General features: G+C 45.0%; 1 protein-coding gene across 1 annotated transcript in view; it reads left to right on the forward strand.

Moving 5' to 3' along the window:
• The window catches only part of FBXW11 (F-box and WD repeat domain containing 11), a 68,650-nt gene extending 51,794 nt beyond the window's left edge, over positions 1-16,856 (forward strand). Inside the window, exons 6-13 of the mRNA XM_009273202.1 lie at positions 3,812-3,949; positions 4,564-4,682; positions 5,696-5,945; positions 7,113-7,231; positions 7,872-7,982; positions 9,007-9,085; positions 10,637-10,825; positions 14,344-16,856. Coding sequence (XP_009271477.1) covers positions 3,812-3,949; positions 4,564-4,682; positions 5,696-5,945; positions 7,113-7,231; positions 7,872-7,982; positions 9,007-9,085; positions 10,637-10,798 — 978 coding nt within the window. The 3' untranslated portion in view covers positions 10,799-10,825; positions 14,344-16,856. The remainder of the gene's footprint in view (positions 1-3,811; positions 3,950-4,563; positions 4,683-5,695; positions 5,946-7,112; positions 7,232-7,871; positions 7,983-9,006; positions 9,086-10,636; positions 10,826-14,343) is intronic.
• The last annotated feature ends 6,075 nt before the right edge of the window (positions 16,857-22,931 follow it).

Genomic DNA, 22,931 nt, shown 5'->3' on the forward strand with positions numbered 1-22,931 from the left:
ATCTACAGAGAGTCTGAGAGAGGAAAGACCTCAAAGATGCAGGGAGCCTGGTGCCATGGCCAAGCTGTCATTTTGTCTTTGCTTATCAAACCCTCTTAGCTTCATAATGAATGAAATACTAAGCCCTCTCCACCCTGATAACATAAGTTCATTTGCTTTTGCCTTTCCTCCGCCACAGCCAGGAAGGATTTTCTTTCTTCTTTTGAAAGAAAGCATGCAAAGAACAAGGGTTTGGATTTTAACTGCCCCTAGTGTAAATGCCTAATGCTTCAGGAGAAATCCCTACGGACGTAACAAATGTGTAGGTTCCTTTTTCTTTTTTTCTGCCCCATTTGTCCTGCAGGAGAATTGTGTGTTTGGAGGGAACAAACTCCTTGGTTTATGGGATTAAGATAAACCCACTTACTCTGCAATAACATTCACAAGGATAAAAATGCAATTTTTAGCCAAGGAGCTGAACACAGTGACATTATCAAATGGGGAAAAAACCCCTGTTCCTAGTGGATTATCCTTAACACTTCGAATGCATAGCAAATGTTCCAACTGTTAATCCAGATGAATTGCATCTTTTTTTACCGTGCATCTTTGTACCAGTCAACATATTCTGGCATGGTCAAGGCTTGGCTATACCTCTGCATCTTGGGCTGTTTTCTATGTGTACTTTCCTCTCTAAGTGCCTTTTTTTATCTATTCATGCATTTCTTCAGCTGCCAAATGGCTCTCCTGCTGTGGCAGATGCTTTGGCCTCGTGCTTGGTCTTTATCCCTTGTATGTCCAGATTTTGTTGGTTATACAGCATTTGTCAGCTGCGTGCTGCTATTGCTCTAGTGAGCTTTTAGAAAAGTGTGAGAAACTTTTTTTCTATGTGTGTGAACTAAAGGAGATAGTGTTCTGCAACATCTTGCTTTTAATTGTGAAAAACAAGTTTAGAGGCAGTTATCTTGGAGACTTTGAGGGGGATCTGTAGAAAATAGAGTACTGGGTGTTGCATATGTTAGTATTGGGTTTGGTACCATAAATATGCAGATAAACCACAGGTCTCTTCAGCATTGACTCCCTGATGCTTGTAACAGTCCAGAGAACACAGCAATTTCTCCCTCGCCCCTTGTACATGCATGCCTACCTACTCGGTGTATTCACAGTTTATTAAGATAGCTCCTGGAAGGAAGGTGCAGATGAAGACTTTGACTAACTGCACTATTCGGTAACAACCAGAAATTTCCTATAGCAAGAAGCTTTTAATGTGGTTGCCAGTATTGTATTAAACATGTTCTTTTTCAGAGGGTCCTCCAGGTTGCCCACCCACTCAGCCGTATTTAGTCATCTAAAATAATGTTATTTTTCTATACGTACACATCTGTTTTCACTCTGTCGCCAATTGAAATGCTGCTGTATATTCTCTGTGTATTGTGGCTACTTTCCCAGCATATTGAAAATTTACGCAGTGTAAGGGGATTTTACAAGTTCTCGAAAAACATGAAGTATTTTCCCACAGTAGCCACATCGTATAATGTCTAAATGAAATGACATCTATTCACAGAATTAAAATGTGCACCTGCATATGACTTACTGCTTTATCGTGCCTTCACGTAGATATAAGTAATATTTCAGTTTATTTTATTTGAAGCCACATTTTCTTACAGGGAGCTTATTAAGTAGCTTCCTATAGTGAACTTCGAAGAATTAAGCCAGCTAGTGTCCTGAATGTCTGGTGAGCATACTTTTACTGACTGCTGTTTCGTTTAGGAAACTGTTACAAGCAAAATTTCTGATTTGTGGTGTTCTTAATGCATTCTGTAGCTATCGGTAATCACTGTCGCAGGAAGCTGAAGTGTGAAAGTGCTCGAATGGTGTTTGAGCACTCGGCAGCTAGAGTAATCCGGCGCGTGTTATGTGCGGCTGCTTTTTTCAGACCTTTCCAAGAACGTTGCTTTAGGGAAACTCTCCCTTAGACTTCTTAGAGTTGAATGGCTGAACATATATGGTTTCTAAAACTATTTAAATTGGGTATCTCTAATCTGTCATGTTTTATCTCCTGTGTCTTCAGCGCTAGTATTGCATTTTTAAATATCTTGCCCTTCAGATCTGTAATTATATTAGTTCATGCTATTAATGTCTAAAATCCTCTCCTGTTTCCGAGGGTCACCTCTGTAGCAGCAAAGGAGTTAATGAGTTGCAGTTCTGCCCTCCTAGCACAGCTGATATATCTTCAGATAAAGCTGGAGAATTGCCCATCCTTCCTCCTCTAAAGCTCCATCCTATGCTGAGCAAGTAGCACAATGAGCAGACTGCTACCTTCAAGGCAGGAGTCCAAGGCTGAACCAGCGCAGTGTCAGACTTGAGCGTTTTAAGCCCAGCTCCCAGTCTGACAATCAGCAGCGCACTAGCTGGCCAGAAAAGCTGATCCCAAACTGACGGATGACTTGCTATCTTAATTTCATTAACTTCCCCATGGAAGAGAATGAGAGGGGATGAATAACTTGTCAGCATGCTCCTCTAGAACCATCTCTTAGTACTTATGATTTAGACAAATTCCTGTGGCACATCAGGTTTGTATTATGACTGTGTATAATTCTCTCCAGATTGCATAATGGGAGACAATTGAAGGAGCAAATACGTGGAAAACAAAGTGGTAGGTTAGTTTTCCCTTGGAGCAGACGTGTTTTCCTAGAATTGGGACGTCAAGGTAGCGCTGCACTTTTGTCTTTAATAAGCGTTTCAGTTGTTTTCCAGTCTTGGAGGAGCTGCAGAGGTGCCTGCTATTGCTTTGAAAGTTGGGATTTGGTTATAAATACGCTTTTCCAAACAAACTGACAGTTGATCAGCTTCTCCCCAGGTTTCCATGCAGTATTTGGGAGGGATCCCAGGGAAATAGCTAAATAAATGGCCTGTTCCGGTGCCTACACTGGAAGACGGAAAGCATCCCAACCTGTCTAGGTACTGCAGGTGTTGGCCTGGAGTTCTGTGCATGGATTCTCTTACGATTGTTGTTACGAACTTCCTATCCAAAATCCTACATCTCTTTGAAACCAACGTTGGTTGTCTTACAAGTAATAAAGCTGATTAGAACAGGGGAATCATCCTGGTTCTGCTCTGAAATAGTGTGCGGCTTTTTAAGGTGTGTCAGGTCTCTTTCCTTAAAAATATCTCTCAGAATGAAAATGTTGAGAATGACACTTCCGCAGGTTTTAAGGGGGGGAAAAAAGTAAGTTTGGATTATTTGAAATCTTATAGTCCCTGTTCAGTTTTATTTTTATCAGGCTTTAAGGTGCTTAGAGGAGGTTTTCATATCTCAAAATCCCTTTCTAAGATGCGTAACAACAGTTAATAGGTGAAATGACTGGGTAGGGGAAGGAAAGGTCCACGAACTCCCATAACCTCCCTGTTGGACTCAGCAGTTCTGTAATGTTAGTTACTCAGGTGAGACTGAACATGGCACCGTATGAGCTCTTGGTTTAATCTTTGCTGCTTATGTCAGATGGTCGTGTAAATATGGGGGGGGGAACTGAATTGTTATGAAATGTATCTCTCTAATGGCTCCTTTGGAAATTCTCATTAAGGTTAGTTGACCATAGTTTTCACCACTAAACACAGCTTTTGTCATGACAAATTATAAAAGTCCTAATTCTAATTCGTTGTGGTTTGTGTGGTTTTATTGGGGGGAGGGGGGGGGGATCCATTTAAGTCTTACCTACTTCAAATTTAAGGATGACGTATGTTAAAGTGGAAAGATTGCTGTGTATGTGTTGGAGCAGTCATGCTCAAGCATGCAGCCTCGTGCCGAACTCCTGATTGTTTCCCCTCTTCTTAGACTATAGAATCTAACTGGCGGTGTGGGCGACATAATTTGCAAAGGATTCAGTGCCGCTCTGAAAACAGCAAAGGTGTCTACTGTTTACAGTATGATGATGAAAAGATTATCAGTGGCCTACGAGATAACTCCATTAAGGTAAACATTTTTTCCAGTCTTTTCGATAGAGGTAAATGGGTAATTCTGCCTTGGAAAGGTAGCTGTTTGTGTCTCCTCGATGATTTCTCTTGTCTCGTCGTGGGACAGTATGTATCTGTGCAGGGTTTGTGAGGATGGGATGTCTTCTGTAGCCCTGCGAAGTTCTCACCTGCGCTTTGCTTTAGAAACTTTGGGGACTGCCAGCCAGGAGACTGATACTGCTGACTACAAAGAAATGCTTGTGAAATCAGAGTTCGCAGAACATGAATGAAGGCTGCACTTGCCACTGTCCTTAGTTGTGTCTCTTGTCACTGCTAGTAGTTCGCTTTCATGCTAATAGGTTGCTTTCACGCTAATCATCCATGGCATTTCCTTTCGCAAAACAGGCTTTTATCTTTTTGTGATCATTGATTATTTCGCTGTTCTGTCAAAAACCTGCATCAAGGAGACTTCCTTAAGCCAAAAGGGAGGACAGGCCCACTGTTAGGAGAGACTAACTGCCCATGGATTCTTCCTGCTATCTCCAGTTCTCTTCCTTCCTTCTCTGTTGTGGCAATGTTCAAGTCTTGGATCCGTGTTCTTGATAAGCTGTTTATACTTCTTATTTTTAACAGATTTGGGACAAAACAAGCTTGGAATGTTTGAAAGTATTAACAGGACATACTGGCTCAGTTCTTTGTCTGCAGTATGATGAAAGAGTCATTGTAACTGGATCTTCAGACTCTACAGTGAGGTGAGTGTTAATTTTTTGCACTGGGTGTATTTACAATAATCTGCAAATATCAGGAAACATCCCTAATTTGAATGTGATATATTATCACATTCAAGATATTCACACTTGGCAAAGCTACACATTCAACAAACATATTTCCAAATCTCAGTCTCATTTTTTTAGTGTTAAGGGTTTTGAAGGAATGTGACCTGTATGATTCAAGGCATATCCTGAAGTCGCAGAATGGCTGATGGCCAACTATACGATAATTTCCTCATTTAGGGTTTCTTATACTGCCTTCTGACATCTCTTAATTATGACTATTAATGAAAGGGTACTTGGTATATATGGAGCACTTATCTGACAGCAATTTTAATGTTACTGAGTTTAAATTCTTGTATGAATTCAATGGTCAGCAGATGTCCAACAAAGATGCTCAGATACAGTTCAGTGGAAGGGCCTTGTCTCCTTCTGGTGTCTTGCATTGGTATACCAATGTCAATCTCTGGAAAAATTTTAAAAAATTAAGAACTGATCATAACGCCCTTCAGGTAGTATAAATTAAGTAGTGATTTTGCACTTCACGTAAGATGGTAGGTAGCCCTGGAGGGTGCTACACCCCAGTTGCCTGTAGCGTGTGCTAAATCTGAATGAATGGTGTAAAACTGAAAAAATCATATTGGAGAGTATTGGTTTTAGTCTGTTCCATCTATTTATACATCATACGGATTTTAATCATCCTGGAAGAGTTACAGAATTGTTGTCGTTGTTAAGCAGCCCCTTCTCTTAGCAGTGGTCCCAGCTTAGGCATTTCTTGGCCTAATTGTTCGCTGCTGTTAATTGTTGCCTGTGACTCCGAGACATGGACTAGGATACTTCCCCAGTTGCCCTCTTCCTGCCTTCCCCAAGCCCTAAGAGGGTGTTAAGCAACCAGAGCGCTCTCCATTAGAGACAGTAGCAGACGTGCATGTTCACGCTTTACACCATGCATAGCCGTCATCCTTCATTTGGAGTAAAATTCTTTTCTTTTGCAGAGTTTGGGATGTAAATACAGGTGAAGTTCTGAACACGTTGATTCATCACAACGAGGCAGTGCTTCATTTGAGGTTCAGTAACGGCTTAATGGTGACATGCTCAAAGGACAGATCAATTGCTGTTTGGGATATGGCATCACCTACTGATATCACCCTGCGCCGTGTCTTAGTTGGCCATCGTGCTGCCGTTAACGTGGTAGACTTCGATGACAAGTATATTGTGTCAGCATCAGGTGACAGGACCATTAAAGTAAGTTGGCAGAGCTCTGCTCTAGGTCTGCATGCCTACCAAGCCAGAAAAGCTTCTGCGTGATACTCAACTCTGAATAGCCGAGGTGTTTGTAAGCAGTTCTGTGCCTTTTTCTTTACCATTTGGCGAGCTGCTTCCTCTTGCTAGCTGTTAATGTCTTTATGTGCATAACTAGGCTCGTAACATTTTTGTGGCTTCTGTCGTACAATTGCGAAAAAGTAAAGCCCATTTGCTGTTTGAACTCTAGTCTCAAGATGGGTTTGTTTGTTAAATGTGGCACATTTTGTGCCTTTTTCCAAGCGGTATTTTTTATTTCAATTGGCAGTCCTGTTCCAGACGTGAAATTTATCAGCAGTTGCCTTTCCTCACCACGCCTTCCCAGCAGCTCAACCAGACTTTGCCACGTTTGAAGAATTAAGAGGCTGTATTTGAAGACTGTTACATACCAGAAGATTTGAGTTACCCAGAGTGTATTAATATAACAAAGGCGTTTCCACCCTTCCCTTTCTAGAACCAGAGCTACCGTAGACTGTGCCAAAAAGCTTTTGGCAGTTTAATGTCCAAATGTCTGCCAAAGATCCTGCTGCACTCTGTGTTGGAAAATGAGCCACTGGATACTCTATGTAACAACTTCAATTACAGTTCATTAAAAATGGGCAAAGTTGATTGAATCATTCAATGTTAAGAAAGAAGCAGCCACCAAACTCTTATAGGCCACAGTTTTGGCCTTCTCTTACTAGTAGATTGCTAGCAACTTCTTTGGTAAAAAAACGTGGCGGTTTTTGTGTATGTGATAACTCCCACTTTTAAAAATGTTTACTAACTTAACAGGATTCAAGTGTAATCAAGTTTTTCAAATCATTTGGGGCAGTCTCTACCACCTGAAAATATTTTACATACAACCCCCCCAACTTTTCTCATTGACTCGATGTGCAATAGCAGTGCCCGTGGCTCTTGTCACTGCTAGGTCCCCATAGCGCCGGTCTTCCATTAATGCCAGGTACACACTCTTTGCCCGTGAAAATACCATGCGAGTTTTCATTCCACTGTCCAGCAAACGTCAGCCTCAGACCTCTTCTGTTTATGAATTCATAACGGCTTCTGTTGCAATTCAAAAACCTCGTTTGGGCGTAATTCTCAGAGGAGCGTTTATCCCATGTTTCACAGGTCTGGAGTACAAGTACGTGCGAGTTTGTTCGTACTCTAAATGGGCACAAGCGTGGCATTGCATGCCTCCAGTACAGGGATCGACTAGTTGTCAGTGGATCTTCAGACAATACCATTAGGTGGGTGCCCACGAGCTGCTATCGGTATGTAACAGTGTACATTTGCACGTGTGAAAATAGGATTTCCCCGGACCTTTGATGCTGCCTGCACTCCTGCATGTGCAAAACATCCTTGGTATGTCTTGCTGTTGGAGCAGATGATGTATGAATGAAACTTAACTCAGTGCGAGAGTAAACATATCGCATCCCTGTGAAAAAGTGGGACACTGATGTTTATGTCAAAGGTAGACAAAGCTTCTTACCTATCGCTACAGTTTATCACCTTGCCTTCTGCTTGGGGAGATGAGGAAGACGTTGGTCACTGGTTTTCTTAATTACTTTCTGAACCTCTAATCATTGGATTATGCAGAATAGAAAAAAGTGTATTGAAGTTTCCCAAGATAACCTCACATGTATCCAGCCTTTACTTGTATGTAATTTTGAATGACTAAATCAATTTTGATATACTGCAGCTGCAACACAGACTTATCTCTGAATCGCATCCAAGGAACATCTCAGGGTTCTCATGCCTTTTTAAGCAAATTATGTGATACCTCCCACAGAAAACGGTTCAGTAGCACACTTAAATCACTGCGTGTTGAGGCTAAGGGACAGTGCTGAACCTGAAGTACTCAAAGATTTTCTCCTCTGTTCTCTTAAGGCTATGGGACATTGAATGCGGTGCCTGTTTAAGAGTATTAGAAGGCCATGAAGAACTGGTTCGATGCATCAGGTTCGACAATAAGAGGATTGTTAGTGGAGCCTACGATGGGTATGTTTTTGAAAGCAATTTCAAAGAATTTTGCCTTTCTTAGCAAAGCATCTTCTGAAAGCCTTGGAGCCTCGTGTTCCCTTGCGTAAGGGTTCTCTTCTGATTTGACTAATGGATCAATATTTAACTGAGTGGCTTCTGCTTGAGCATTTCAACGCAGCAGGCTGCACTTCTAAGTAGCCAAGAAACTGCTTTTCTGGTGCTCTTTAGCAAACTCCTAAATTGTGTTATCTTTCAAGTTTGCCTTTCCATAGAAAGTAAACTTTTGTTTGGCTGAAGTGACGTTCCTTTGTTTGTTTCCTCAGGAATTGCTCCTTGCCAGGTCCTGTGTGCTTAGAGTAGTTTGGGCTTTCTATTTTTGTAAGACAGCAGCACTGAAAATGTTTATTGTGAGCTTAAATATATCTTGTGGGGCTCTCAGAAGTCTTTAGTGACCATTTCTGTTGGGTTGAGGGCAGGAGCCCCGCTTGTTGGCGCTTCTGACGTGCTCAGTATTTTCAGCGTGTAGTGGATTCAGGACAGCTTACATCCATGTCCAATTTCTCCATTTCTTTCTCTGCCTGATTTATAGTTCAGGTGAACAGTAGAGTTACTGAAGACAGTTCTTGAACTGTGTTTGTCTCTAGCCTTTTATTTGGGTTTAGTGTCTCACTGGGGTTGGCAGTCCCAGCTTGATTCCCACTGGAACTTTGCACCTCATCAGTAGTGCTGTGAGCTTTCAAGATCTTCTGCAGTTCCAGAATGGCTTGTGCATACACAGTCGATTTGTCTTTCATATAACCAACCCACTCGGTCCATCACAAAGACATCAACTGTATTTGGTGCTAAAAAGAAATACAAAACTATCTGTGTTTTACGAGATTTAGGGTTAGTATTTTAGTGAAGATAGAGTCTGACAATTTGCTTGATCCTGATAAAATAGCTCGAGGGAAAATCTGGCATACTTTCCACTGCTTTAGATGTTTCTTCTATGCTTATACTGGAAACAATGCTTTCATAATGACCTTCTTATTTTACTTTATAGCAAAATTAAAGTTTGGGACTTGCAAGCTGCTCTTGACCCTCGTGCCCCAGCAAGTACATTATGCTTGCGTACGTTAGTGGTATGTAAAATTAATTCATTTGGGGTTTTCTGAAATCTTTTATTTGTAAGTGAGAGGCATTTTATTACATTGTAGTGGGATAGGTGAAAAACTCGGGATGTTTTATAAAGCCTAGGCTGCTGCTTATTCTAAGAATAAAGAAAAATCTATGTATTGTTATATCCTGAATGATTTGGATCTGAGCTTAAAAGAAGGATCAAGTTTTTTCTAGTTTGAGATTCTCAGATACTCTTAAAAAACCCCAAAAAACAGCATGACACTGTATCAAATAATTCTAGTTATTGGTGTGTTTCCCCAATACCATTGTAGCGCTGGCTTTGAATTCCTTCTTATTTAAAAAGGGGGGAGGAATCTCGTGAGCCTTTCCCAAACCTTTCTCCTAACCCTTCAGTTTGGAAGGAAGAGATGTGAAGAGGGAAGGGAGGTTGGGTTGAAAGGATTACCACAGGAACTCTAATCGCTTCAGAGGACTATCAGATTTAAGGCTGTTGCTTAAGTTATATTTTTCTTTGTAATGAGGGTTTTGGTTTATGACAGTAAACTTAATTAAAAGAAAATTGGGGAAATGAGTTTATTGTTCTTTTCACTGAAATGTGCATGAAATTTTCCTTCAGGAGTCAGTTTGACAAGCTAGTAGCAACCCAAAGTTGTTGTCTGTATGTGATGGTAACTGGCTTATTCAGCATGTGCTTGGCCCTTCCAACACCTAAAGAAGTGCTTACATGGCCAGAAATGCTTCTAATTCTTCTTTCTTTTCAGCAGTCTTCGCATAGAGACGAGATTTAACCATTCTTCTATTCCATGTGAATGCAGTGTATTTAGTTTTACTGAAAAAGTTGATTCTTTCCCTTCTGTGGGTATACTGTAGCTCAGGTTATAGTTCGGAGATCAGTCTGACAGCTTCGGTTAGTTCTCTGATAAAGGTAGCGTACTCCTTTTAAATTTATTAAAAATGGATAAGCCGGACAAAGAGGAGAACCTTTTCTGGGCCTCGTAGTGCCATTTTGAGATGTCTTGAAAGAGCTGACGGAGCATGTACTCCTCCACCTCCCTTTGAACACAGTCATCTTGACTAGCAAGTGAGCCATAATGATCCTTCCAGCAGCGTGTCCTAGGTGAAGCTGTGACGTGGTGTGTTAGGGCCGTACAAAAACGGAGTTAGCAGCAGCGTTGAATGCAAATGTTCTGTAAGAGAAGGAGCCCTGGCAGATTGTCAGTGCCGGCCAATCTTCTAAATTGCTGCTGCTTGATTGATAGGCTGCTTTTGTCTTTAATAATCTCAGCCTCTACGGCTGGCTCCTTCGGGGCTCCTCCGGGGGGGGGGCTCAGGGCTTACAAGCACTGGATTTGGAAGCCATGTGTTTTGGTGAAAAAACCTGACATACGAAATCAGCTTCTCTTAAACTTGAGTGTAATTACAACTACGGGTTTCTTAACCAGCACACCAGAGTTTGAGTACGCCATTCTGTGTCCAGCTACACCTGTGAGTACAAATGTAGTGAGATGTTACCCTCTTCTTGCCTTGCTAAGCTGATTTCCTATTGCTCGCAGGAACATTCAGGACGTGTCTTCAGACTCCAGTTTGATGAGTTTCAGATCATTAGTAGTTCCCATGACGATACAATTCTGATTTGGGATTTCTTAAATGTGCCACCCAGTGCCCAGAATGAGACCCGCTCTCCATCTAGGACATACACTTACATCTCCAGATAACAGTCTGCACTTTACTACCCTCAGAAGGTAAGTCTCCCTCTTTCTGTTGGATGTATTATAAATATCTGAAATTATCACTCTGCCTGCAGGTTGCCTTAGTTAAAGCAACAAGCTGATGTTTTCCTGAAGAAAATAAACCCTATTTATGCCACTTCTTTCCCTGTTTAGTGTTCGTATGGTCATGCTTCAGCTTATAAAACTTGTCATGTCCTGTTATCTGATCCCCTTCTATAATCCCTCCTGTTTATAATCGGGTACTTCACGTGTTTTATGGAAAGTTATTAGGTATTCACAACACTCTTGGAAATGGGGGAGACTTGGTGTATCGCACAAGTATTCCAAATACCCTGTGAAATCAGAGCCCGTTAGAGCTCTTGGTGCATCTGTTCACTACGCAAATCTTTATAAATGAGCATTGTAATGCATCTCTAGTAAACTGAATGTACATAGAACCTTTGGACAAATGCTCATCAGAAATGAGCAGTTCTGAGATAACCACAAATAGCATGGAAAGCTTTCAGAACTAAAAATTACATCGTGTTAGGCAGCATGACAACTCAGAGCTGTCAGAAACAGTGCGCATGAACTGTGCCTATTTTGTTTCCGTTTTTCTGCAAGTCAGCTTCATTTAGTTCTCGAAGCACGGTGGGTAAAAGCTCCGCTGTAGATCTGTTTGTTAGAATAGTGGATTCTTTTCCTTATGTCATCTATGTTGCTGCCAACAAGTTGGAAACGCAGCCATCGCCTTACCAAAGCAGAGCAGTCGCCCCTTTCTCCAGTGCCCCGTCTCTGGCAGCGCTGAGACTGGACGCTTCCAAGGAAGTGGAGACACCGCAGCAAGAGGAGTTAGGAGTAACATTGCCCCAACAGGAAGGATTTATTTTGTTTGAAGTAGATAGTTAGTACTTTGCTTAAACATTGTGGGAAAAGCTTTCCCTATCTTCATGTAAGCATGGATTTTCATTCTCTCTCTGTATATGTTTATCCCTGCCGTGGCAATGAGTTCCTCGGGTTTTTCCACTCCTCCTGTAGGACCTCTGCTTCTGGCTAGGAAATACCTTCCCTTGTGAAGGCACGCTTTGCTGCTTTGAGGTGCTGGTTCTTAAAAATTAGTTTTCCTTCACCTGTAAGCGTTCCTTAGGAAAGTGTTGGCTGCCTTTCCTACTAAGGGAACTCCTACTCGTTTTAAAAAAAGCCAGGATAACGTCCTCTCTGGATAGGACGCTTGGATCTCTTGGCTCGTTATGTTTCACAGAGGGTCAAAGCAAAAAGCTGGCCATCGCTAGACTGAGTTGCCTGTCTTTCTGGACCTATAATTACTTAATATAATTAGGTCCACGATTAAGGAAGAAGTCTTATGGTATGATGATGAGCTAGTGTGCAGGATCAGCACTTAATGGAACTTTCCCTTAAAACCCCATTTTAAGAACACCGCTGCAAGGGTGGTTTAGTAAAACGCATGGACTTCCTAATCCTGCCTGCAGTAGGACAACAGGAATCTGAAAAAGCTAAACTGCTAAACTTAATGTTTGTGCAGGGTGGGGACGTGGCTAAAGATACGACTTCGGGAGGTAAATCCTGAAACTACCCGAAGAGCCAGGTCCTCCACCCATGACTTCCACTTCAAAATGATTTTGTTTGATCCGGGCTGACATGCTTACACCCTTGTTGTGGAAAGCTTGCTGCTGTCACTGATGGTGACATCCTTAGGGACTCTGTCCTGCTCCTTTTAAGACAGAGATACTGCCATTGGCTTCCGTGCCACCTGGGTCCATACCTAGGTCAACTTCTGCTGTGGAAACTCCAAGCCTTGTGGAAGTTGGATGGTTTTCCATCCGTGGAAAATTCCTTTTCTCCTTTCTGAATAATTCTTTTTTTTCCCCTTGCCTTTTCAGGCATATAGAATAGGCTCTGTGAGAAGATGACAGTAGTTTTAGGAACAATCTGTCTTCCAGTTCACACACCAGTACTTTCTTCTGTTAACTTATAAGATACTTTGAGATTGACAAATCTTTTTTGTTGTTTTGTCTTTAAAAAAAATTACAGGAGTATATTTGTCAGGCTTCTTCTATTAGCTTTGATTCATGGAAAAGCTATGCATAGCGTGTCTTAAGCACAACAGAAATTAGGAGTTGAATAAAATTTATATCGATTCGCTTGACCAGCAATATGCTGGTGTCTTGCTTTCCTCTCCTGCCCCGCGTGGCCCACAAGACCCACTGTCACTGAGATTTGTCAGTGAGATACGAAATGCCTTTGGCAGGGTGTTCTTCCGTTCAAATCCTGCACGCTTGGCAGTTTTGCACAGCTTATGTCTGACTTGTCCCGTGACGCACGACTGAAACCACGCAGACCTCCGTACCCTGGGAGTTGTTGGTGTTGGTAATGACAGTCCCTTAACAGCTATTTCCTATGTAGAAGAGGTGCTGTGATGTCACTTTTTGACGGGTTTGTCTGACCTCAGAATCCAAAAAACGTAAATCTACGTAAAATTATGGCCAAACAGCTAATATTTCATTATGACATTTAATGAAATAGTTTTATATGCTTTCAGACATTAGAGTTTTCTGAATCTTGAGGCAGCCCTGTACACTTTTTTACAAGGCTTGCAATGTTACGTCTCTTCAAAGCGGATCATTTTTGACAGTCCTGGCAGTTGGCTGCAAAGGTTTTATTGCTTTCTGTCGAATTCCTGTTGTTTATTGTAACATGATAAAAATTGTTACCATATGATAGTCTAATATTCTTATATTAAGCACTAGGCCTTGGGCTGGGGGAAGGGAAGTCAAGGGGAAGTGCCGAAAGATGTTTTAACCTTCCATGGGAATTTCGTATCAGAAGAGGGTGGTTCTCTGTAGTCCATAAAAATGATTTTGGGAAGTGGCAGGTAAAATCAAAGTTCAGATTTAATTACACTAAGAATTTGTACTGGCTCCAAGCTAATAATGGAGTCATGTGGCTGGAAAAGGTAACCGAAATATAAAATTACTTGAGTTTTTTGTCTGTTTTCTTAAAACCCCATGTATTAAAGCAGCTGAACTTTGCATCCTGTGCAAAGCTTGCTCCTCTGCAGCATGGAGAAGAAAGGAATATTTTCTCGCAGTTGTATGTAGGTCACCGTCTCAGGAAATAGCGTTCAGCATTTGGCGAGACTAGCTGGTGGTTCACCTGTTAGTCCCCAAGAGGGTTTTGATTCTTACTCCACGTGAGAAAACTCCCAAGCTATAGGTGAGCCCCCGAGGACTAGTGCCATTGGGAATCTTGCTCTCCCACTGAATTCAGAGCATGTTCCGCAGCCAAGGCAGCGTCCTGTGGAGGTGCATCTCTCCTTGAAGGAAGGACTTGCAGCACAGAGGGAAGTATTTAACGGCGAGCACCCCCTTAATGTGTCGCCTAAGTGTTGCACTCCTCGCAGGTATTTTGCCCTTTGAGTTTCAGCCTGGAGCGCAAACGATGGTGTGGGCCTAACCTCCTCCAGATGTCTCCAAATGTTGCTTTTGGATTTGTATCTTCTGTCAGTTCAGCTTGTCTTTTGTCTTTTTCAGGGTTTCACGGTCTTGAACTACTGGATTTTTGGCTACTACATGCCTGAAGATGTTGACTGACAGCTAAAGTCAGAATTGGCTCTAGATGCTGTGTAGATGCAAAGCAGCACAATTCTATGTCTAAATTCCTTAATCTTTCCTGCTCTCAGTGGTCGTCTTTGAATTTACTACAAATTCACTGACTTTGAGTAGATGAATTTCAGAAGCCTATCCTTCCCTGCAATGAGAAATCCAAAGCTTCACATGTAAATTGTCCGTAGAAACTGAACTCTGATGGCTTGTTTTTCAGAAATAAATCAGAAGTCAAGAAAGGACTTGGCCTAATTTATATTGCTTTGCACTTTTGTCTGACTTTAAAGAAAAAACATTCTCCAATGAAATTTGGGTGCCAAACACATACCCAGAATGTACAGAGCTTTGCTTTCAAAGTCACCATTATCCTTTAGACTTTACTCTCATGACAGATTCAGAGCCTGTTTCGTTTGATAGGAGTGTACGTTGGACTCTTAGAAATATTTCTGAATTGCTCAGTAATATTTTTGGATTACCGTTTACTTGTTTCTGCACCAATAATTTCTTTTAAATTAAAGATTACCTGTAATTCAGGCTAGGCTATCTAAACTAGTTGTACAGCACCGTCTTTTCCTTTTAACTGTGCTCCGTACTACAGCTGTCCTACGCTTCCCAATGTTTGGTATAGTAAAACCTTTCCATGTGTGCTTGCCTCATTTCAAATACTGTATAAGCATGTAGATATAATGTACATAACAGTGTAACCTCCGGGTGCTAGGAGTCAGGATTTCCTGACACTACACACTAATACAAAATGTGGTAGCACTTGGCAGCAGGATGTTCTAACTACTGGCACGGCAGGGGTTGATATGAGTTGCCTAGACATTTTCTCTGCAAACGGAGATTTTCAGTATTCATTAGGATTTTTTTAATGGGAACTACATATTTTAAAATGTAATTTCTAAACTTTTTAAAAATTAAAAAATGTTTAATTTATGTTCTGTATCTTATATTTTTGTGCCGCAGTATTTACAGATGTCTTTCTTTCAGCACCAGTAGGTCCTCACAAACGCCTGCTGATGTCCTCCTTTAGCATTAGTTCGGCTGCTCAATGGAGAAGATGCCATGGGCCAAAGTTAAATTTATTTATGTTCCATTTGTAACTCCTCCTTACGGTGGAGCGGAGGTCCCTTCAAGTCAGTGCTCTGGTCACCGTGCCGATTACCGTGCTAGTTTTTCTTTTCCGTAGCTATCGGCTGTGACCACGGTGCGATGTCCTGGTCATGGTTCCTCTTCGTCAGCATGCTTTTGTTAGGAAGTCGCAGTAGTTCCTTCTTACGTTGTCACAGTCTCCCCTCTAATTTATGTGGTCATATAAACGCTACTGCATTTTTCTTCCGTCAGAATAAGACATGGATAAATGCAAACGTGAATATTTTATCTGCATTAGCTGTGTGTGACTACGCCTGTCGGTGGCTTTTCTTTAATGCTTCGGTGGAGCTCAGCGTGAAATCTGCCTGTTTTCCTGGGGAAGATGCGTGCTGGCACAGAAATGCATTGTCATTCCTTTGATCGTCTGTACGTCGTGTATTTTTGTCCTCTGGCAGCACTTTCTTGGGTTTGCATTTTTCCCTTTTGCAATCAGAAAGGTTAGGGGATGTCCGATGCCGAGGGATCGCTCCCGCGTCGCTGGCGGAACGGCCACGGTTAGACGCACCGTTTCTGCGTCAGGCGAATTCAGAGGAAAGCGTACGTCAAGGCGTTACCGAACCGTTACAGAAGCGCGACTTAAGGTTTTCTCCTCTTCACCCTTCACATTGAGAGAGGTGTTGGGATCCGTGTTTAAGTTAAACTCCCATTTACGTGTTACTACAACAATATTTATTTCATCGAGATGACCGAATGTGATGAAGTACAGAAGATTAAAAACACGCTCCTAAGCGTCCGTAAGATCACTTTTTGGTAAGCTTGGCAGTAGTTCGTGAAAGTGTCTTACTTGACCCTTCTCATCTAATAGCTTTAATATTAAACTGTTTAAAAAGGAAAATCTGTTGCAGCCCTGAAGAAAAAGGTATTTGTTTCCGAAGAACGGAGTCCTTTTTTTAAATGCATGTGTAAGATTTAAATTCCTGTTTTTCCTTGGGAGATAATGGTATTTGAACATGCGGTCTAAACTTCTTTGTGCTTTGTGTAACATAGCAGTGGACTTTTGTGATTGGCACCCAAGGAACTTGGCTCCTGGGATTTAATGGTAGTGATCCTGGCTGCACTCTGGACTTTGTTTTGCTAACCATAATTGAGCAACTGTACATTACTGCTATATTAATGTTTCAAAGCACTGGGATAGTCTAATTCTAACTTGTAATTATGTTTGCCAATTACCTGTTTGGAAAGTTGGTGTATGAACAGCTTCTTGAAACTGTTAAATTGTACAGATATCGTTCATGATCTAAAGCTTTGTACTGTGGAATGTGCTTAATAAAAAAAAAAAAGTTTGAACTTAATTTTGTCAAATAAATGGATAAGTAACGTCACCTAACCAAACGTCGGCATTATGCGTTAGTTAATGCAAGCTCAGGGCGCAGTTACGCTAACTGGGAGCTCGTGTTGGTAAGCGTCCCCCTCCGGGCCGTGCTGGGCGCCGGTGCTGGCGGCACCAGCCCGGTGGGTGCCTTTCCCTGGTCATTCGGCAGCGCCCGGCGTAAGGCACGTGGCTCCCGGGCCAAAGTGTTTCGAGTCCAAAAGGCGTCTGCGGTGGCCCAGCTGCATGCTCCGGCACGGGTGCGTGCAGTTCTGAGACGGTTTTTTACCCCTCCGTTGGTTACAGTGCGTACTTCGGGAGGACGCGGTGAAAAACGGAGCTGAGCTCGTTCACCCATCTCAGAGGAACTGAACTCCTCTGCTTTGCTGCAGCACTCCCGTACCACGCGCCAGCAGAAACATCGCAAGAAGAACTTTTTCCTACTTTATCAAGAATGCGGATTGAATTTTTAAAATGCTGCCATTTCCTTGGCTGCTAAAGCGACCTGTCTTCATGCCCTGAGCCCTGTGCAGGTAAAGGGTCTTCCAGTGCTAGCTCTGTCTCAAGAAAAACTTTTTCTTGCGTTTTCTTTAGCTAACGTGCAGTGACTAGTGAGAATAAGCGATTCAAAGTTCTCATCTTTGCCCTGGTCTTCCGGCAGTAGCTTTATTTGTGAGCTGAGTTCGCTTTTAAACAATTTGAGAAGTTGCTGCTGCGTGGTTCGTGAGTTGCTCCCGTTCCTTTCTGAACGATCCCACCAGAAGGGACCGATCGTGCAGATCCTCTGCTGCTCCCTCGTGCCATTAGCAGAAGGGGACTGGCCAGGATCTTGCTGGCTTCTCACGGTCCAGGTATGAGGGCGGCGGGGGGTGAAAATCTCCCGTTAAATCATCGTGCCTCAGCCTCTCTGCAGTGCTTGAGCCGACTTTGTGTGCCGACCACGGGGCTCACCAGCGATCTTCTCTTCAAAGTGTTGTTTTTGGTAAGGTGCATGTTGGAAGCGCTAACCTGAAACATTTTTAAAGGTGCTATAAACTCTCTGCTAAGAATATGAACAAAGTTCTGGCCAAGTATTGGCAAACTCAGTCTTCAAAATGGCGCTCTCATGCAGATTGCTTTTTATTCTTCTTGGCCCACTCCGACGCTCACTGGATAATGATTTTCAAAGCAAGTTTGCTGCTGCTCAGATTGTAGCTGCACTTCAGTCAGAGGAAAGCAAGTAAAATCTCCTGTGTTTTCTGCTAGAAGTGCATTGTAAGAAGCGAAGCCTCGCTGAACTATTTAAAGGGGTTGTGAATGTCTTGCTGAATATCGTTATCCAAATAAGCCCTAAAAGCTCTGTGATGTATCTGCTAAAACCTGGAGTATAAACTTTGAGGTCAAACTTTAAAATTCCATCTTACCTGGGTGGCCTTTGGTTTTAGTTGTTTTGTTGGGCTTTTTCCTTGCAGTTGTAGCCTATTTAACAGTCGTCTGTTAATTCCCACCGGAGAACTTCATAGTGAAGTTGTGGAGGCACCTCTCCGCCGGGTGCTCCCACCCATCCTGGTGTGGTCTGGGGCCCCTTTTCACTCTTCCCTCTACCCGAAGGTCCTGGACGCGATGTAACCGTGCTGCTGTGAAACACCCCGAGAGCCTGCGGGCAAGGAGGGCAGATCTGGGGACCATCTGGCCCTGGTTAAGGAGAGGCCACGGAGTATTCTCAGGTTGCAAGGCATGAGGTAGCCCTGGCCACGGACCGTACGGTGGGTGGGGTTTTACCCCGCTTGTTGCCTTACGGCGGTACGGCAGCACACGGCTTCACTGTGTGTTCTTGCCCGATGCTCTCGGGGGGGGGACACGGACCCCGGGCTGCTGTCGGTCCGAACTGCTGATCGCTTTTGGTAACCGGGCGATGGGAAAGGGTGTGCGCTTGGAAATGAAGTGACGGGTGCGTGTGAGGTCCCTCAGTGCCCCGTGTCGGGGGGGAGCGATGTTTATATCGGCCAGCTGTGTCGCTGTCCTGATTTGCGCCGTGTGTTAGTTTATCTTCCGCACAGCGGTGGGTTTGCTTGCTTCGGCACGGCTGTGGGCCTCGTTTGTAAAGAGGATTGGAGGGGACAAGTGCTCAACAGAGAACTGCGAATTATTTTTATGAGATTCTTTTAAAACTCACATCTGAAGATAGGCTGCAGTGGGCTGGGCTGCTGTACTTGAGCTGTGGCTCTCTGGCAAGAAGGTCTGGGGTCAGTGGCTCCCCCGGCTCTGGTTTTCCCACCGGAGTGCGGTTCTCCAGTCTCATCTTGTCACCCTAAGGAGGCGGCTGCTCGTCTGTCACTGCTAGGATTGGTCGCTATCGCGCGTCAGTGCATGCAGGGAAGTCACTCCTGGCTTTTCCACCCTGTCAGTACTGCGAGGTAACGGCTTTCGCAGCAGACCTGCTGCCTGGAGAAAGGCTCCTCCTAAATCGGATTCAGCTCAGCCTGGGCCGGCTGTCGAGGTCGGAGCTGTGTTGATGAGCCTAACTGGCTAATTTGCACCCTCGAAGCAGCCGAGGGCTGCGGGGAGGAGGGGTCGGGCTGTGTAGGGGTGCTCTTGCTCCGCTGTGGCTCTGCACCTCCAAACCCACCCCGGCCACGCGTTGCAGAGGCTGTGTGCTATTGGATGCTCTGGTCTTAATTACAGAGATAAGAAGATGACAGATGATAGATTAAAAGATAACAGCAAGCCAGGTACCTAGTGAGGAGGGCGGGTGCTGAGCAGAGCTGTTGGGCCCCTCTGCAGAGGACGGGATGTGGCGCTGAAACCCCAGCAAGCGGCACAGAAGGGTTTGGGGGAGCAGCGAGGGGATGTGGTGGGTGTCCTCCAAAAGCCATGGCTCAACATGGCCCAGCTCCTAGAAGGGAATCTCAGATCTCTTACTTGTACAGGCCATACGAGGAAAGCTTCAGAAACTGTTCTGGGGATCAGGCGGAAACAATCATGGAGGTGCTCAGGGCAAGGGTAGCTCAGGGCCAGCAGTGTGCTGGTGAAGGGGAAGGTGGTGGCAGCATTTGTCCCCTCCTACCCGGGCCCACAAACCAGAGCTGCTGGCGGCAAAACGTTGTTTTACCCTCAACCCCTTCATGACTGAGGCAGTGTGTGGCTGTTGGATAGTAACTAGGACCTAAATAGGCCAGGGGATGGCAACGGGAAGGCTGGTGCCGAGTGCTTGCATGCTCGTGACGTGCTACAGGGGATCAGGACCTGTGACCAGCTGCTCTACAGCACTCCGGTCCAGCGAAGGCTTTGGTGTCCCCGTGCTTTGAGCTGGTTTCCCAGCGTGGGTGCTTCCTGCCAGCTGCATGGGGCTGTTAATCATGTCAGGGACTAACTCCATCTCCACGGCAGGAGCTCTCCTGCCTCTCTTGTCCTGGCCCCTTTCCCCATCTCCACGGCAGGAGCTCTCCTGCCTCTTTTCCAAGGGATGTCCCTCTTTTCCCCGTGGGTCGGGGTTTCCCTCTGTCTTTCTGAGCTCCTTCACCCCTGAAATCCACCCTGTCTGTGCCTGTGCCGTGCACTCATCCCAGCAAAGAGCCACCTCCTCCCCCAGCGCCCTCTCGCACCTTCAAACAGCAAAATTCCAGGGCCAAGCTCTGCCGCGGCCTGCCGGGGATGGCGGCACAGCGGCGCATCTCCAGCGGCCACAGCACAGAGGTCGTGGGTCCCTGCGCTTGGCGTCACCGCCTCACCTGGGCACGAGGGTGCTGCCAGCCCTGCCTGTGCCCCTGCCCGCAGGAGGCAGCTGCTGCTCTCCCCTTCCAAGAGCTGCTCAGCTGCAATGCGGAGCCGCTGCTTGCACAAGTCAAAAGCCTCCGGGAGGATCGGAAAGAGCAACTTTCCCTTCTGGGGAAGCGCGAGGGGTGTATATTTTTGGAGGTTTATTCTTGGTACTTGCTGGAAAGGCTCCACGAACAGCAACGGCCGTGTGTGCCAACAGGAGAAGATGGATGGGGGCGAGCGCCCGCTCCGCGGAGACGTTTCCCCTCTGGACATGGAGAACAAGCTGCGAAATGTTCCCGCTACATGTTTATGGATCCGCTGCGCAGGCGGCTGTTGCTCGGCTCCGGCACGCTTGTGTGAGGTGTGTCAGTGTGGGAAGGGCTTCCCTTGTGTGCAGCAGCGCAGTCGGGGCAGCTGGGATGCCACGTGCCAGAAACTGCCCCAGCCTCTGCTAGCCAGAGCGGTGAGGCAGCCCCTGGCTGGGTGGCCCCTTTTTTTATCTGGAGCCGGGTCTCGGGCTGAAGTAGAAACAGCTTTCCTTGTCTGAACGATTTAAAGAATTGCAATTTCATCTTTTCCTTGGCACAGGCCAGTGCAAATAAAGTGAGATGCGTTTGTATCTCTTGACTATTTTTTTTTCCACGGTTGAAAATTTTGTATTTTCTTTTCCTCCTTTTTTTCCTTTGAAGGAGCCCTTTGAAGGTTTTATTTTTAATTTCCGAGCACACCATGCTCAGAAGAAAAGCTTGCTTTTTTTTTCTGTAAGTCTTCCACCAAGACGGGCTGGCATTTCCATGTCGGAGGAGCGGGTGGGGGCTTTGGCTTTGCTGGATGACCCTCTCAGCCAGGCGGGCAATGGGCAGAGGTGGTGCCTGCCCTTTCGGCTGGAGGAGATCATGGGGTGCCCGCGGAGCCACCTGGGTAGCAAAGGCTGCTCCTGAACTGACGCATCCCTCCAGCAGAGCCTCTGCCAAAAAGAAAGGTGCCTCTTCCACAGCCAAATCTCTGCCTTGAAGAGAAGAGACCAAAGGTAAACTGAGGCACCAGGCTTCTGCATCCAAAGCCGGCAGCGCTTTGGGGCGTGCGGAGCAGGGGCGGGCTCCGTTTCTCCCCACCGCTGGCAGCTCACAGCTCTGGCTGCACAGCCGCGGTTTGCCCAGTGTCACGTACAACGCGGCCTCTGACGACCCTCAAGTGGTTACTGAGACATGTCCTCGCCTGATCTGGGGATAACCCTGAAGTCTTGCTAGAACAAAGAGTTGCAAACAAAAAAGGAGCTTTGTGCTCGGCCACGGCGTGGTTTTCTGGGTTCTCTCTCCTACTGCCATCAGATTTACCTTCTTTATGTTCAGTTAAGCGTACTCTTTCACCTTGAATCATTGGGTTTCTTGTTAGAAATGTGAGCTTCTCTAGAGCATCTCTGGAAAGCAGGTATTGAGCTGTGGGATGCACAGCGCTCAGCCAAGTGCACTGGATTTTTCCCAGGTGGTGGTCGGTCCTAGGTCTGGTGGAGCCTCCTCAGACTCAAGGCTTTGAGATGCTCTGAGCGGCAGCTCTTTTAAACAGTAGCAGATTTGCAGGTCTCAAATGGGGCTGGCTGCCGGCTTCCCCCAGCTCTCGGTGGCAAGGCATGCCTGCTCTAATTTGGGAATCGGTGAGCAGTCCATTGTGCCAGTTCATTAAATCTTGCAAATGGGAATGTTTTTGAAGGATGGGTGTGTTCATGATTAAAAAAAACAAAACAAAAAACCAGGCTAGAGTAATTCAGTCTGTCAAGGTTTCACGAGCAATTCGGTCCCTTAGGGTCTCACCAGCATGGTCCTTTTTTATTTTACGAATGAACGAGCTGGTATTCACAAGAAGTGGGAAAGAAGCTGCCATGAACACTCATGCTTTGCTTTTTAACGACAGAACAATCTGTTTAAGAAGTCCCATGTGGCTGTTAGTTTTGTGACGCAACTTCTTCGGGGAGGGCTGCGGTGAGCAGCCGTGAGGCTTGTTCTCCTCTCCAGCTCTCAGCAGAGTGAATCCCCGCAGCCGTGACTCCCCAGCAAGCAGCTGCTGGGGCTTGGACTGGGAGTTTTAAAGGGATTTGTCTCTGGGCTCTTTGTCTTCTCCGGGTAAGGGCTGAGGGCTGAGGCATGCCGTGCCGGTCACCTGGCCGTCAGCCGGAGAAGCTGATCTGTCGGCCTGGGCTCCACCTTACCTGCACCCATGGGAAGATGCTCCTCCAGTTGCTGCCTGACCCTTCCTGTGCTCCCCACGGTGCTCGCTTGTTTCCTGCAGGTGAAGAGTAATAGGGACAAAAGGTCAC

This window comes from Aptenodytes forsteri, unplaced genomic scaffold (genome assembly GCF_000699145.1).
Source record: "Aptenodytes forsteri isolate BGI_AS27 unplaced genomic scaffold, ASM69914v1 Scaffold351, whole genome shotgun sequence".
NCBI lineage: Eukaryota > Metazoa > Chordata > Aves > Sphenisciformes > Spheniscidae > Aptenodytes > Aptenodytes forsteri.